Genomic DNA, 11673 nt, shown 5'->3' with positions numbered 1-11673 from the left:
GCTGTGGCGCCTGCCCTCCCCTGTCCCCTGCTAGCCCTGTGGTGGTCACGCAGGCCCGAAGCTGAGTCCTGGAGGAAGGCAGCTCAAGCAGGCAAGGACCCCGCGCGGCTTGGGGCGCCCTGCCTCACTGCCCGGCCCCAATAGGGTTCACCCTTGCCAGTGGGACCCGAGGCTGTCAGCAGAGGGGCTGGTGGTGGCCGTTGGGCACCCTCGGGTTTGCCTGGGGCTTGAGCCCTCCCGTGCGCCCAGTGTCCCTACTCGCTGCAGGCAGAGGTTCCCAGGTCCCGGGCAGTGGGGACCCGCGGCCAGCAGTGCAGGTGCAGCTGGCGCTCAGGAAACAGCAGCCTAGAGTCAGCTTGGTCTTAGAAGTTCCGGCTTGCGTCGCCTGCACTTCGCTGCTGGGCCTGCATGGCTGGCAGAGTGAAGAACCATGTGCGTGCACGACTGCGCCCCGTTCATCTGCCTGCATGGTGCCGTCTGCACCCGTGTTTGCTTAAAAATGAGATTTTAAATTTTATTTGTCATTTTCAGGCCTGGGCATCGAACCCAGGGCTTTTACACTGAACTGCATCCCCACCACTCTTTATTTTGTTCTTTTTATTTTGGTACCGGGGATCGAACTCAGTCCTTGCTCTTGCGAGGCAGGTGACAAAACCACTGAGCTAAATCCCCAGCCCTACTTTGTTCTTTTGAGACAGGGTCTCATTATGTAGTTCAGGCTGGCCTTGAACTCACTATATGTATCCCAGGCTGACCTCAAATTTGTGTCCATCCTCCTGCCTCAGCCTCCCAAGTGCTAGGATTATAGGTGTGTGCTACCACGCATGGCTCCCCCATCCCTTTTATTTTATTTTATTTTATTTTTTGAGATACTATGTTGCTAGATCGTCCAGCAACCAAGCATGTCCAGGTGTGGCCTGGGTAGGAAGCTCCAGCTTTCCAAGCTCCCTGCTGTCCTGCCCCAGCTGCTGGATGGGGTGCAAGAGGGGATCCCTGATCAGCAGGGATGGGATCAGGGACAAAGACCCCTCCCTTGTGAGGTGGCTGGACATTGAGGCCCTGAAGCTCCCTGTGGGCCCTGGGACTGAGCTGTGCCTGCCTCAGCCTCCTGAGTGACACCTGCTTCCCCTCTGGGCTCCTGCCCACCCAGCGGCCCCTGGGGGTCCTGTCCCTGGGCTCCAGGGACCAAACCCACCCTGTACTCACCCACCCCCAGGAGAAGGGGCAACACTTATTTCGCTATGTGGATTTTTTTCTCTTGGAATCACTTTAAGATGAGGTTGATTTTCAAAGGGTTGAATAACCCTGTGCGGCCAGGGCCGGCGTCTGTGACACACCCGTGTGTGGGGTGTTTCTTGCCTGGGAGGGAGCGACATAGTCCCCGGAAATGAGCTGCAGCCCTCATGGGGTCAGGCTGGAGACCTCTTGCGCTCAACAGTTCTAAACAAATACTTGAGAAGTGACGGCAGGCAACACTTGGGGTTAGAAATGTTAAAAACCAACTTTTATTTAAGGCTGTTACTTGGGACGGGCAGAGGGGGTGGCTGGCTGTGGGGAAGGGGGTGGGGGACAGGTCCACGGTCAGCCAGCCGGAGGTGGGGTCACAGTGCACCATGTGGCCGTCCACGCAGGCCAAGGTTCTCTCGGGACGGCAGGGTAGGGCCGGCCGGCGTCTGGGGACAGCACCACGCCAGCAGCCCACGCTCACAGGTTCTTCATGCACACCTGACAGCGGCTGATGTGCGTGCGGATGAGACCCGCCTTGAGTGTGTCGGCCGACGGCGAGCCCTGGAAGCTGGTCTCGGGGATGGTGGTCAGCCAGAAGCTGTACTTGTTGGCGAAGTAGTGGCAGGTCCCGCGGCCCCCGTTGCACTCGATGAATGGCGTGGCGCGGAAGTCCTCCAGACAGCTGCCTGGCGACATTAGCGACTGGCCTCCGCCTTCATCCCCGGCTGCTGTGTGCTGTGGGGTGAGCGGGCAGGTCAGGAGCTGGCTGCTGCCGGTGCGGAGCGCGGTCCGGCCGCCAGAGGGCGCTGCGGAGCAGGCCAGGCCACAAACCCAAACCAGGGCAAAAACCTCGGGAGCCGAGGATGCAGGCCTCACCAGGACATGGATGACTGTGCTTCCATAAAACCAGAACCTAAGCAAAACTACCCAACCTCACTCGGAGACAAATGCCTGGCTGAGGAGATGAAAATATAAAATAAAATAAAAAATAGCCAGCTCTGGTGGCACACCCCTGGTGGCACCCAGGGAGGCGGAGACAGGAGGATTGCAAGTTCCAGCCCAGCCTGGCAAGTTAGTAACTTAGTGAGACCCTGTCTTGAAAATAAAAAAAATTTTAAAAAGGCTGGGGAGGTAGCCCTGTGCCCGGGCTGAGGATGCAGTCTCCAGTACCATAAAAGAAAACCGAAATTAAATGTGGACCTGCAGTTAGCAGATTGGAAGAAAGCACCAAAGTGCTTGCTCCCAGCCCTTCCTCTGGAAGTGCTGCACAGAGGGAGGAGCGGCCCTAATGGTAATTTTCTTAAGAAAAACAACAAGAAACAGTACATGATGATCTTTCTGTGAGATAGGCATTCCTTGTGTGATTAAAGTGTTTTGCTAGCAGAGGTTAACTGAGCAATTAGACCCTGAGGCTTCTGGATTTGCAAGGAACCAATTTGGGGTTCACTTAAAAGTTCTTCTTCTGGCACAAACATTTTGGCTTCTCCTGGGGAGTGGGAGGCCCGACCTCACCTCGGGTCACCGGCTTCAGAAGAGGGTGCCCCTGACCCAGACCAGGGTGCCGGCTGGGTGGAGGCCGCTCGGGCCAGGTGACCTGGGCCCTAACCAAGGCTGCTTCCCGGGCCGAGGACACATGAGGCGACGCTGGGCCAGGACTGGGAGGGGACAGAGGGAGAGCGCGAGCGAGTGTGCCACGTACCATGAGGAAGGAATACCCGATCCACAGGCTCCGCCAGCCCGCCGGGCAGTGAGGGATGGACACGTCCTGGCTGTGCACCGCAATGGCGACGGCTGGGGCCTCGCACACAGAGCAGCGGCTGATGTAGGGCCTGATGTCGTCCTCGGCCACGGGCATCATGGGCAGTGGGGCGGTGGTGGACAGCCAGTAGGACTTGTCGTTGCGGCTGGCGTAGTAGCAGACATCCCCGGGGTTGCAGTAGAGGAAGGGCATGGTGCTGAACCGTGCGAGGCAGGAGCCGGCCAGGCCTGCGGGAGGGAGCAGGAGCCGGCTGGGGCCGTGTGTGGGCTCCCGGCCCCTCTTGTGCCAGGGTTGGGACCCAGCTGTACCCTGGGCTGCTCCCCTGCCGGGCTACATCTTTACTGTGCAGGCCAAGCTGGCTCTGCAATCGCTGGCTTCCTGCAGCCCTCTGGCCGGGTGGGGTCACCAGGCAGCTGTGGCAATGGGCGGGGGTGCTGGGGGGCGCAACTCTCTTGGGGCTTCTTGTTTGTTTTTTGAGAGAGGCTCTCGCTATGCAGTCCGGATTAGCCTTGAACTACAGGTGATCCTCCTGCCTCAGCCTCCCAAGGGCTGGGATTACAGGCGTGTGCCACCCCCTGGCTTTTCTTGGGGGTTCTTAGTAGTGCCAGCCCGGAGAAGCCCACATGGTACCCCAGTCGAGGGCTTTGCTTGCTTGCGATACCCTGGAGCTAGCCCGAGCCAGGGCTTCTCTGTTCTGTCTGGGCAAAGGGCAGAGAGAACTAGAGGTCCCTCAGCGGTGTGTCCCAGAGTGGTGCCTGGTGCCTGGGGCCCGGAGCGCCTACCCAGGTCCTGGTTGTGGGCCTTCTCCTGGCCTTCGAAGTACAGCAGGCTGTAGCCGCTCCACAGCTTACTCATGCCCACCGGGCACATGGGCTCCTGGTCCGTCTGGCTGTGCTTCACCAGCAGGTAGCCGATGCTCACGCTGCGGCCGGGCATGCCAGGCAGCCCTGGGCTCCCTGGGCGGCCGGGCTCCCCTAGGGCCGGAGAAAGCACCGCTCAACTGCCAGCCCAGGGGTGCTGACCCTTCACTCTCCCCAGGGTGGGCTCGGCCACTTGGATAGACCGGCCCCCCCACCCCATGCCTGCCACTCTGCCCAGCGTGCCTTGCACAACCCCCACAGCTGGAGAGCAGCTGGCCGGGGACACCCTGACATCCTCGGGACAGTGTCACACCCGCTGGCCGAGGCCCAGCCCAGCGCTGGCTCTGTCCCTGGGGTCTGGATGCTAAGGTGCCAGTGGTTGATGTTCCAGGCAGCCGCTCCTGCCCTGAGCCTGGCCTGGGCTGGTCAGGACGGGCCTTGGGGATTGCTGTGCTCGGTCCGGAGCTGTCTGAGCAAACACCCCACTGTGTCATCACTGCTAACTCAGGGGTCTCTCTCTCCTGTCTGTCCCTTGGGGTCCTTGTGAATGTGACTTCGGAGCCGATGGTCACTCAGGTAAGGGGAGGCTGTGTCCCTGCACACAGCCCTGGCTGGTCCAGCAGGGTCCCGGTTCCCACCTTCTGTGTGACCCTCCTGCTCCTCTTCAACCCCCCCTCCAGTGCCCATCACCCACCTTCTTGGCCAGTCGGGCCCTGGTGCCCCACGGGCCCTGGGTCTCCCCGGAACCCAGGCAGAGCAGACACACCACCGCGTCCCTGGGGCCCAGTCTTCCCTGGTACCCCACGGAAACCTGCGAGACACCAGGTGAGAGAGGGGGACGGGGAGAGGTCACTGTGCTCAGGGTGTCGGGGCCAGCCCATGGGACGGAGGCGGACACCCACGGCCTCCTACCTGGGTCTCCGGGGGGGCCCTGTGGCCCCATCTCCCCCTGAGCGCCGGGAGGACCCCTCCTGCCCTCGGGACCCATGGCCCCAGGAGGGGCGACGATCCTCTGGGGGATGCCGGCAATCCCTGGGGACCCCACAGAGCCGGGGGCTCCTGTGGGGAAGAAGGGGCCGTGAGTGCCGGGAGTGTCACAGCTCACCACGGAGGACGCCGGCCCTGCCACAGGCTGGCCACTCACCGGGGAATCCCTGGTCTCCTTTGGGCCCCTTGGGGCCTCTGTCGCCCGCAGCCCCGGTGGGTCCGGTGCTGCCCATGAGTCCGGGCTCACCCTTGGGCCCTGAGGGGCAGAGGGGCAGAGGTCAGGGCGGTGTGTCCAGAGGGGCTCGCAGCTCCGCCCCGGTGCTGGCACCAGCGTTACCTTTCTCTCCTGGGACTCCGAACACGCCCGGCCGGCCCTGGGGCCCCGGGTCTCCGACCCAGCCTTTGGTGCCTGTGACCCCTGGGGCTCCCCCGCTCCCAGCATCGCCTTTGCTTCCCGGCAGGGCGGCTGGCCCCGGGGGTCCCTGGGGGCCTTGGTAACCTGCGGGTGACAGGCACAGAAAGCAGAGTTCAGATGGGGCTGCCGCCACCCGCTTAGGAGCCCTGGGTCTCTCGGAGACTTTATCTCTTTGTAAAGACATTGTGGTGACCTAAAGTTTTCCACACTGACCATCTTTAAGTCCACATTTCAGTGGTGCTTAGCACATTCCGCTGTTGGCACGCATCACACTATCCATCTCCAGACTTCACTTTGTTTTTTATTGAAACAAGGTCTTGCTGTATAGTCCAGGCTGGCCTCAAACTCGTGGTGATCTTCCTGCCTCAGCCTCCTGAGTTCCGAGATAGCAGGTGTGCGCCATCACACCTGGCTACATCTGCAGAACTTTTAGTCACCCTAGAGACCAGGATCTAGGCCAACACTCTGTCCATATTAAGTACTAACTACCACATGCCCAGCCCCCCTCACCCTGGGCCCTCTACTTCCTGGTGTATGGATTTGGGACCCCGTGAGGGTGGAAGCACATAGTATGTGTCATTCTATGACCACCTTGTCTCCCTAAGCGTCTTGTCCTCAGGGTTCACTGTGTTGTAGTGAGAGCATCAGTGTTTCCCCCTTTTTAAGGCTGCGTAATATTCCACGACGTGTGACACATTTGAGCTCATTCCTTCATCTGTGGATGGACACTGGGGCCGCTTCTGCTCTAGGATAGCTCTTTTGAGCACTCAGCTGCTCTGTGTTTGGGAATCCAGCAGCTGAGTGAGGAGGAGAAGCTGCCTTACGAGAGCTGTGGACACGTCCTACACTAGGCTTTGTGGGGACTGTGTCGTGCAGGGAAGGAGCCCACAGGGGCCGCGTGGTGACACCGTGGGCAGGAGTGCGTCCCACCGGTCAGAGGGCCCCGCCCACCACTCACCTTCCAGGCCAAAGATCCCCGGCGACCCCGTGTCGCCTGGCAGCCCGGAGAAATTGGAGGGTGGGCTGATGCCGGGGAACCCCTGCATCCCGGGTCTCCCGGCCGGTCCTCGCGCCCCTGCAGGTTGGAGGGCCGTGCTTAGAGCCAGTGCCCGCTCTCCAAACTCACCTCTTCCACTCATTCCGCCTCCGGGGCCCAGGGTCACCCAGGATAGTGGCCAGGGTGGAGGATGGAGCTGCTGCGACCGGGCCAGGAGGGCCCCCTCTCCCAGTGCCTCCTGCTCGGGACACCACCTGTGGGCCTAGGTGCCTCTGGGGTCATCCCACAGTGCCGTCCTCGCCCAGGGCCCCTTGTCCCTGGACTCTGCCCCTGCCCTGGCCGCAGTCACTGCTGTCCTCTCTGACTGATGCTCTTGGGCCCAGGGCGGGGACAGGTGGTTCAGAGGGGACAGCGAGTGACCCACGTGGCTGGAACTCGGTCTTACCTGGGGCTCCCTGCTCCCCCTTTGGTCCGGGGGCACCTGTGATGCCTGGGAAGGTGTTGGGCTCTCCGGGGTCACCTCTGTCCCCCGCGGGGCCGGGGAAGCCTGGGTCTCCGGGCATGTCAGCACCTGCAGGGACAGAAGCCGCGGTGACTTCCAGTGTTGTGTGAGGAGTCAGCTGGGAGTCCTTGCTCTGACCTCAGCCTGCATCCTCAGGACAGCGGGGTCCCCAGAGGGGCCCGTGTACGTAAGTGGGTGGCCAAGAGCCGGACGGTCCCCAGCTCCCTGCTCCGGGCCGTGCCGACACTATGCTTTGCTGGGTTTCGGGCACTCGGCACTGGGACCCGTCCCTGCCCACTGTCGTCCTGCCAGGACTTCCTCGGTGCACCCCGGAACCAGAAACGCCCGTTCCCGAGAATTTGCGCACACCCACCCACGTGCAGGGAAGCCAGTGTGCGGTTAAAGACACATCGGAAAGAGTGCACGTGGAGAAAAGCTGCAGGGGTCTGCATGGTGTTTTTCTCCCGGTTAAATGTATTTTAACTACTCTGCCATGAAGAGGCACAAGCCCGAGGCATCTGGGGGAACGGGGAACCGAGACCGTGGCCAGACGCACAGCTCACACAGCTACGGCTTCTCTCGCAGACGCCGAGTGTGACCGGGGAGCACAGTGAGCAAGAACAGGAGGGAGGGGATGGAGCGGAGCAGGCCGAGTCCCCATCGCGTCCTGGGTCCCCACTGTACTGCGCAGAGCCCTTGCACAGGAAAGCCTGAGTATTTACACCGTTCCTCTCACTGATCATGGCCAGCTCTCATGAACCGAAAGGTAAGCAGCAGCCCCCGTATCCCGGGCGCACTGGGCCCCTTACCTGGGGAGCCGGTGAAGCCCTTGGGACCCGGCAGGCCGTGCAGTCCACCGATGCCGCGCAGCCCCGGGAAACCTGCGGGAGATGGGAGGGTGCTGCCGTGGGTGCCCAGGGTGGCCCAGAACGGTCCTCTGGCTGTGACTCTGCCCCCTCAAGGAGCTGCTACCAAGGCCAGCAGGACTGGGGCCCACACTACCTGTTGCCTACACGGGTGCTGTTAGGGCTCCCTGCAGCTGGCAGGCCGGGTGAGCGCTGCTTCCCTCCGTGGCCTTGCCCCGGAACTATGTACTTCCTCCCCACTCTTTGTTTGAGACAGGGTCCTCCTATGTAGCCCAGGCTAGCCTCGAACTCAGCCTCCCCAGCACTGGGATTACAGGCGTACCATATGTGATTTCTTTCTTTTCTTTTTTTTCTCATTGAGTTAACTGGTACATTTTAGGTCTACAGTACAGTTTCATTCATCACTGGGATCTTGTACCTCTACATGACAGGTCTTGGTTCTCATTTTTTCCCCTTGTCCCTGCCCTCCCTTCACCCCTCCTCTCCTCTATTTAGTGCCATATGTGATTTCTAAAGGCCTGTTTTGCACATAGCCCAGCATTATTCCCACTCCCTCCGAATAAGTATTTCTGGTTTTTATTTTTATATTTTTGAGACAGGGTCTCACTGTATATTCCAGGCTGGCTTCGGACTTGCAGTCCTCCTGCCTCAGACTCCTGAGAGCTGAGATTATAAACTTGTACACTGCACAAGGTGGCACTGTGTGGCTGGCCCACGGCAGGTCTCAGGCTCACAGGCCCGTCTTTAGTTCTGAGCGGGCATGGAGCCGGGGCCCGGAACCCCCAGCTGCACTGTCCTGATCGGCACCATGCAAGTCCATGGGGGCAGGGGTGGTCTCCTCACCTGGCAAGCCTGGCACGCCGGGCCAGCCGTCAGCTCCTTTCTCTCCAGGGAATCCAGTCTGTCCCGGGTCTCCCTGTGGCCCCTGCAGCCCTGTTAGTCCTGGGAAGCCTGGAGGGAAACAGGGCACTAGTTCAGACCTGGGCTACAGCTCCAAGCTGCAAGAGAAATGGGCAATGGTCCTTGTCCCCACCTGGAAAGCTTGTGGCAAGTTCAGTGGGGTTAGCGCAGCCTGACTAAGGAGAAGGAAGTGTGTGTGTGTGTGTGTGTGTGTATGAGCATGTGCACGTGTTGTGGCACTGGGGACTGAACTCAAGACTACACTGAGCTGCATCCCTAGCCCTTTATATTTTTTCTTTTCAGACAGGGTCTTGCTAAATTGCTGAATTGTCCTGGCTGGGCTTGCACTTGAGACCCTCCTGTCTCAGCCTCCAGAGTGCTGTGTGGTTTTTATTCTTGCCCTGTCACGCAGACCCCAGTCTGTAGGACTGTGGAGCGGTGCTAGAGAGTTGCCCTCCTGAGCCGGGTGCAGGGTGCCCAGAAGAGCAGTGGTAGCCTCAGCACAGCAAGGATGGCTCCAGTGGCTCGCTACCCATGGGGGTAGTGGGTGGACAAACCCACAACGTGGTGTTGCTGCACTGTTCCTCCCGGGTCCCCTCTGGCGGAGCTGGATAAGTAGGTGCAGAGTGGGCAGAGCTGGGCTCACCTGTCTGTCCTTTGAGTCCAGGCGGGCCTTGGGGTCCCGCCAGGCCTGTGATGCCCGGGAAGCCGACCTCGCCGTGGGTCCCTCTCTCTCCGAAGAATCCCTTCAGCCCTGGAACACAGCAGGCGGCTCAGGACGTGCACACCCAGGCCCCACAGGCCCCAGCTCGCACAACTTCTGGGGACGCTGGCCACCATATGTCCACACCTGCTCTTGCTGGACTCTGCTCACGGGGGCCCCAGGCCTGCACCCAGTGACCCTCAGGTACCACAGCAATGTGAGCGCAGGCCCATAACCTCAGTCCCCATGTCACCCTGGCCTCTGGGCACCAGGCCCGAGGGGCCCTCAGCAGGAAGCACATGGGAGCCGGGGGGATGCACTGGTAGCAGGGGCCAGTGGAACGGAGAGTGCTGTGTACCTGGGGTCCCGCTGACGCCACGCTCTCCCTTCAGGCCCGGGCTTCCTGGTAAATTAATCGTGTCTCCAGCGTCACCTGTCACACGAAGAAAAGTTGGCTGAAAAGAGGCCTCTAGTGGGAAGGTGGTAGCTTTTGCTTCTTCTGTTGTGCCCTCATTTTGTTTTGTTTCTTTTTTTTTTTTGAGTCAGAATCTCGCCATGTAGTTCAGGCTGGGCTTGAAATCACTATGTAGCCCTTGAACTCAAGGCGATCCTCCTGCCTCAGCCTCCTGAGGGTTGAGATGACAGGCATGCGCCATCATATGCCTGGCTCCCCTAATATCAACATGAACATGGCTTCAGAGGACTCGCAGGTCTAACACCACCTCTGGGCCCAGGAGCCTGGGATGGGGACGCCCAGCTGTCCTGTTTGAGACACCAACACTCACCAAAGTCCCCGGTCAGGCCCAGCTTTCCATACAGGCCTGTGCTTCCCGTAGCACCCTTGTCACCCTGTGGAGAAGCCATAGGAAACCACTTAGAAGGGTGCCTGTGCCTCGCTCCCTGTGCTCCCAGCAGCAGTGGGGTCTGCAGCCGGTCCCGCCCAGGGTGGAGCTGCCCAGGGACTCTAGCTCTGCTCCTTCATGGGCCGTGAGAGGACACAGCCGCTCGCCGCCTGCACCAGAGACCCGGAAGGGTGGCTGGGCTGAGCCAGCGTGGTCCAGCATGGCCTGGGTGGTGGCTCTGCCCCTGTGTGTGGCCACTGCCACCCCCACGGATGCTGAGCTGCGTGGAGGAGCCCTGCACTCACCCGCGCGCCTGTGAATCCGGGAAACCCGATGATCCCGGGGGGACCGGTCACCCCAGGGAAGCCAGGCAGGCCAGGTGAGCCAGGTACGCCGATGTCCCCTTTGGTGCCTTTGACGTGGCCGGGCCTTCCGGGCAGCCCCGGGACTCCAGCCTGCCCCGGGATGCCGGGCATGCCTTGGAGGCCTGTAGGGAGAGGGCGTGTCAGGGGACCAGCCTGCCCCAGGCCTCGCTGCCCCTAGGACAGGGTCCCGGGTGGACGCTGGGCCAGAGACTGGGGCCTCACCTTTCAAGCCCAGGTACCCCTTCAGCCCCATGGGCCCCTCGTCGCCCTTCTCGCCCTTGATGAACTTCATCCCTGGCATGATGACCGGAGGGGGACCTGGGGGGCCGGGCTCCCCACGGTTGCCTGGAAGGAAGCAGAGGCCATCCTGGGACCTCAGCCCGGACCGGGTGCTGGGTCTAGACGCCTGCGCAGTCTCTGGGGTGTGGCGTCCGCCCCTGCCGGGACCCTGGGCCTCTCTGCGGCCTTTGGCACCTGCTGCCTCCCCTCAGCTGGCTGTGTCGGTCACGCGGCACGTTCCACGGCCTTGTTGGCCCCCTGCCCACCACACTAGTGACCCATGCACACCCAGGTTTACAGCAGCACAGTCCGGAAGCGGCCTCTATGACCGATGAGTGTGTGAGCAAACATGTTTACACGCAACGGAGCGCTCCTCTGCCACACAGAAGGGTAACCTTGAGGCTCGCGTAAGGGAATGGAGGCACCTTGAGGCCACAGGGCTAAGGAAGGGCACAGAGAGTAAGTGTGCTGCAGTTTCTCTACGTGAGAAGCCAAATCAGAAGTGCATTAGAGAGGAGCCAAAGGCAGAGAACAGGACACAGACAGGTCCTCTTCCTGTGGGACGGGGCCAGGAGACGGGAGAGGGCAGGGAAGGCCCACAGAGAGTGACGCTGTGCTACGGCAGGGCCCCAGGTTGGTGACGCTGCCAGCTGCAACGCGAGCTAACAAAAAGTACAAGATGCAGCCTCGCCAGGCCCAGCCCCATGCTCCAGGGCTTCGAGTTCTGTGGCCGGGCTTCCTCCCGACTGGTTTGTGGGTCCCCATGTGGCTGAGAGGGCCACGGCACGTACCTTTCCCACCGCGCTGGCCGGCAGGGCCCTTTGGGCCGGGCAGCCCAAAAAATCCGGCCTGACCCTTAGTGCCTGGGGTCCCTGGCCGGCCCCGCAGCCCAGTCATGCCCTGGAAGCCCTGCATGCCTGGCGAGCCTCTGTCCCCTGGGGAGGAGAGCAGAGGTGGTGAGCAGGCGGGCG

The 11673-nt window shown here is 61.3% G+C and overlaps 1 protein-coding gene and 1 long non-coding RNA gene across 3 annotated transcripts in view; one reads left to right on the top strand and one right to left on the bottom strand.

Annotated features, from left to right (window-relative positions):
• Positions 1–1469: 1469 nt before the first annotated feature.
• The window catches only part of Col4a2 (collagen type IV alpha 2 chain), a 113162-nt gene continuing 102958 nt past the window's right edge, over positions 1470–11673 (bottom strand). Inside the window, exons 32-48 of the mRNA XM_010619977.3 lie at positions 11494–11637; positions 10646–10768; positions 10364–10545; positions 10002–10065; positions 9575–9649; positions 9160–9267; positions 8457–8564; positions 7557–7628; positions 6691–6816; positions 6207–6323; positions 5171–5332; positions 4991–5089; positions 4759–4905; positions 4541–4657; positions 3769–3960; positions 2927–3213; positions 1470–1962 (exon numbers count right to left, since the gene is read on the bottom strand). Of these exons, the coding sequence (XP_010618279.1) occupies positions 1705–1962; positions 2927–3213; positions 3769–3960; positions 4541–4657; positions 4759–4905; positions 4991–5089; positions 5171–5332; positions 6207–6323; positions 6691–6816; positions 7557–7628; positions 8457–8564; positions 9160–9267; positions 9575–9649; positions 10002–10065; positions 10364–10545; positions 10646–10768; positions 11494–11637 (2381 nt within the window). The 3' untranslated portion in view covers positions 1470–1704. The remainder of the gene's footprint in view (positions 1963–2926; positions 3214–3768; positions 3961–4540; positions 4658–4758; positions 4906–4990; positions 5090–5170; positions 5333–6206; positions 6324–6690; positions 6817–7556; positions 7629–8456; positions 8565–9159; positions 9268–9574; positions 9650–10001; positions 10066–10363; positions 10546–10645; positions 10769–11493; positions 11638–11673) is intronic.
• The window catches only part of LOC117285135, an 11786-nt gene continuing 4353 nt past the window's right edge, over positions 4241–11673 (top strand). The window contains exons 1-3 of one of the 2 annotated variants that reach the window (XR_004516113.1): positions 4241–4422; positions 4527–4671; positions 7333–7513. This is a non-coding gene — a long non-coding RNA (uncharacterized LOC117285135). The remainder of the gene's footprint in view (positions 4423–4526; positions 4672–7332; positions 7514–11673) is intronic. The other variant, XR_004516114.1, reaches the window with a different exon arrangement.

This window comes from Fukomys damarensis, unplaced genomic scaffold, assembly GCF_012274545.1.
Source record: "Fukomys damarensis isolate Sample0158 unplaced genomic scaffold, DMR_v1.0_HiC HiC_scaffold_6, whole genome shotgun sequence".
Classification (NCBI taxonomy): Eukaryota; Metazoa; Chordata; class Mammalia; order Rodentia; family Bathyergidae; genus Fukomys; species Fukomys damarensis.
The sequence above is the reverse complement of the archived record's forward strand: the minus strand, read 5'-3'. Positions and strand labels throughout refer to the sequence as shown.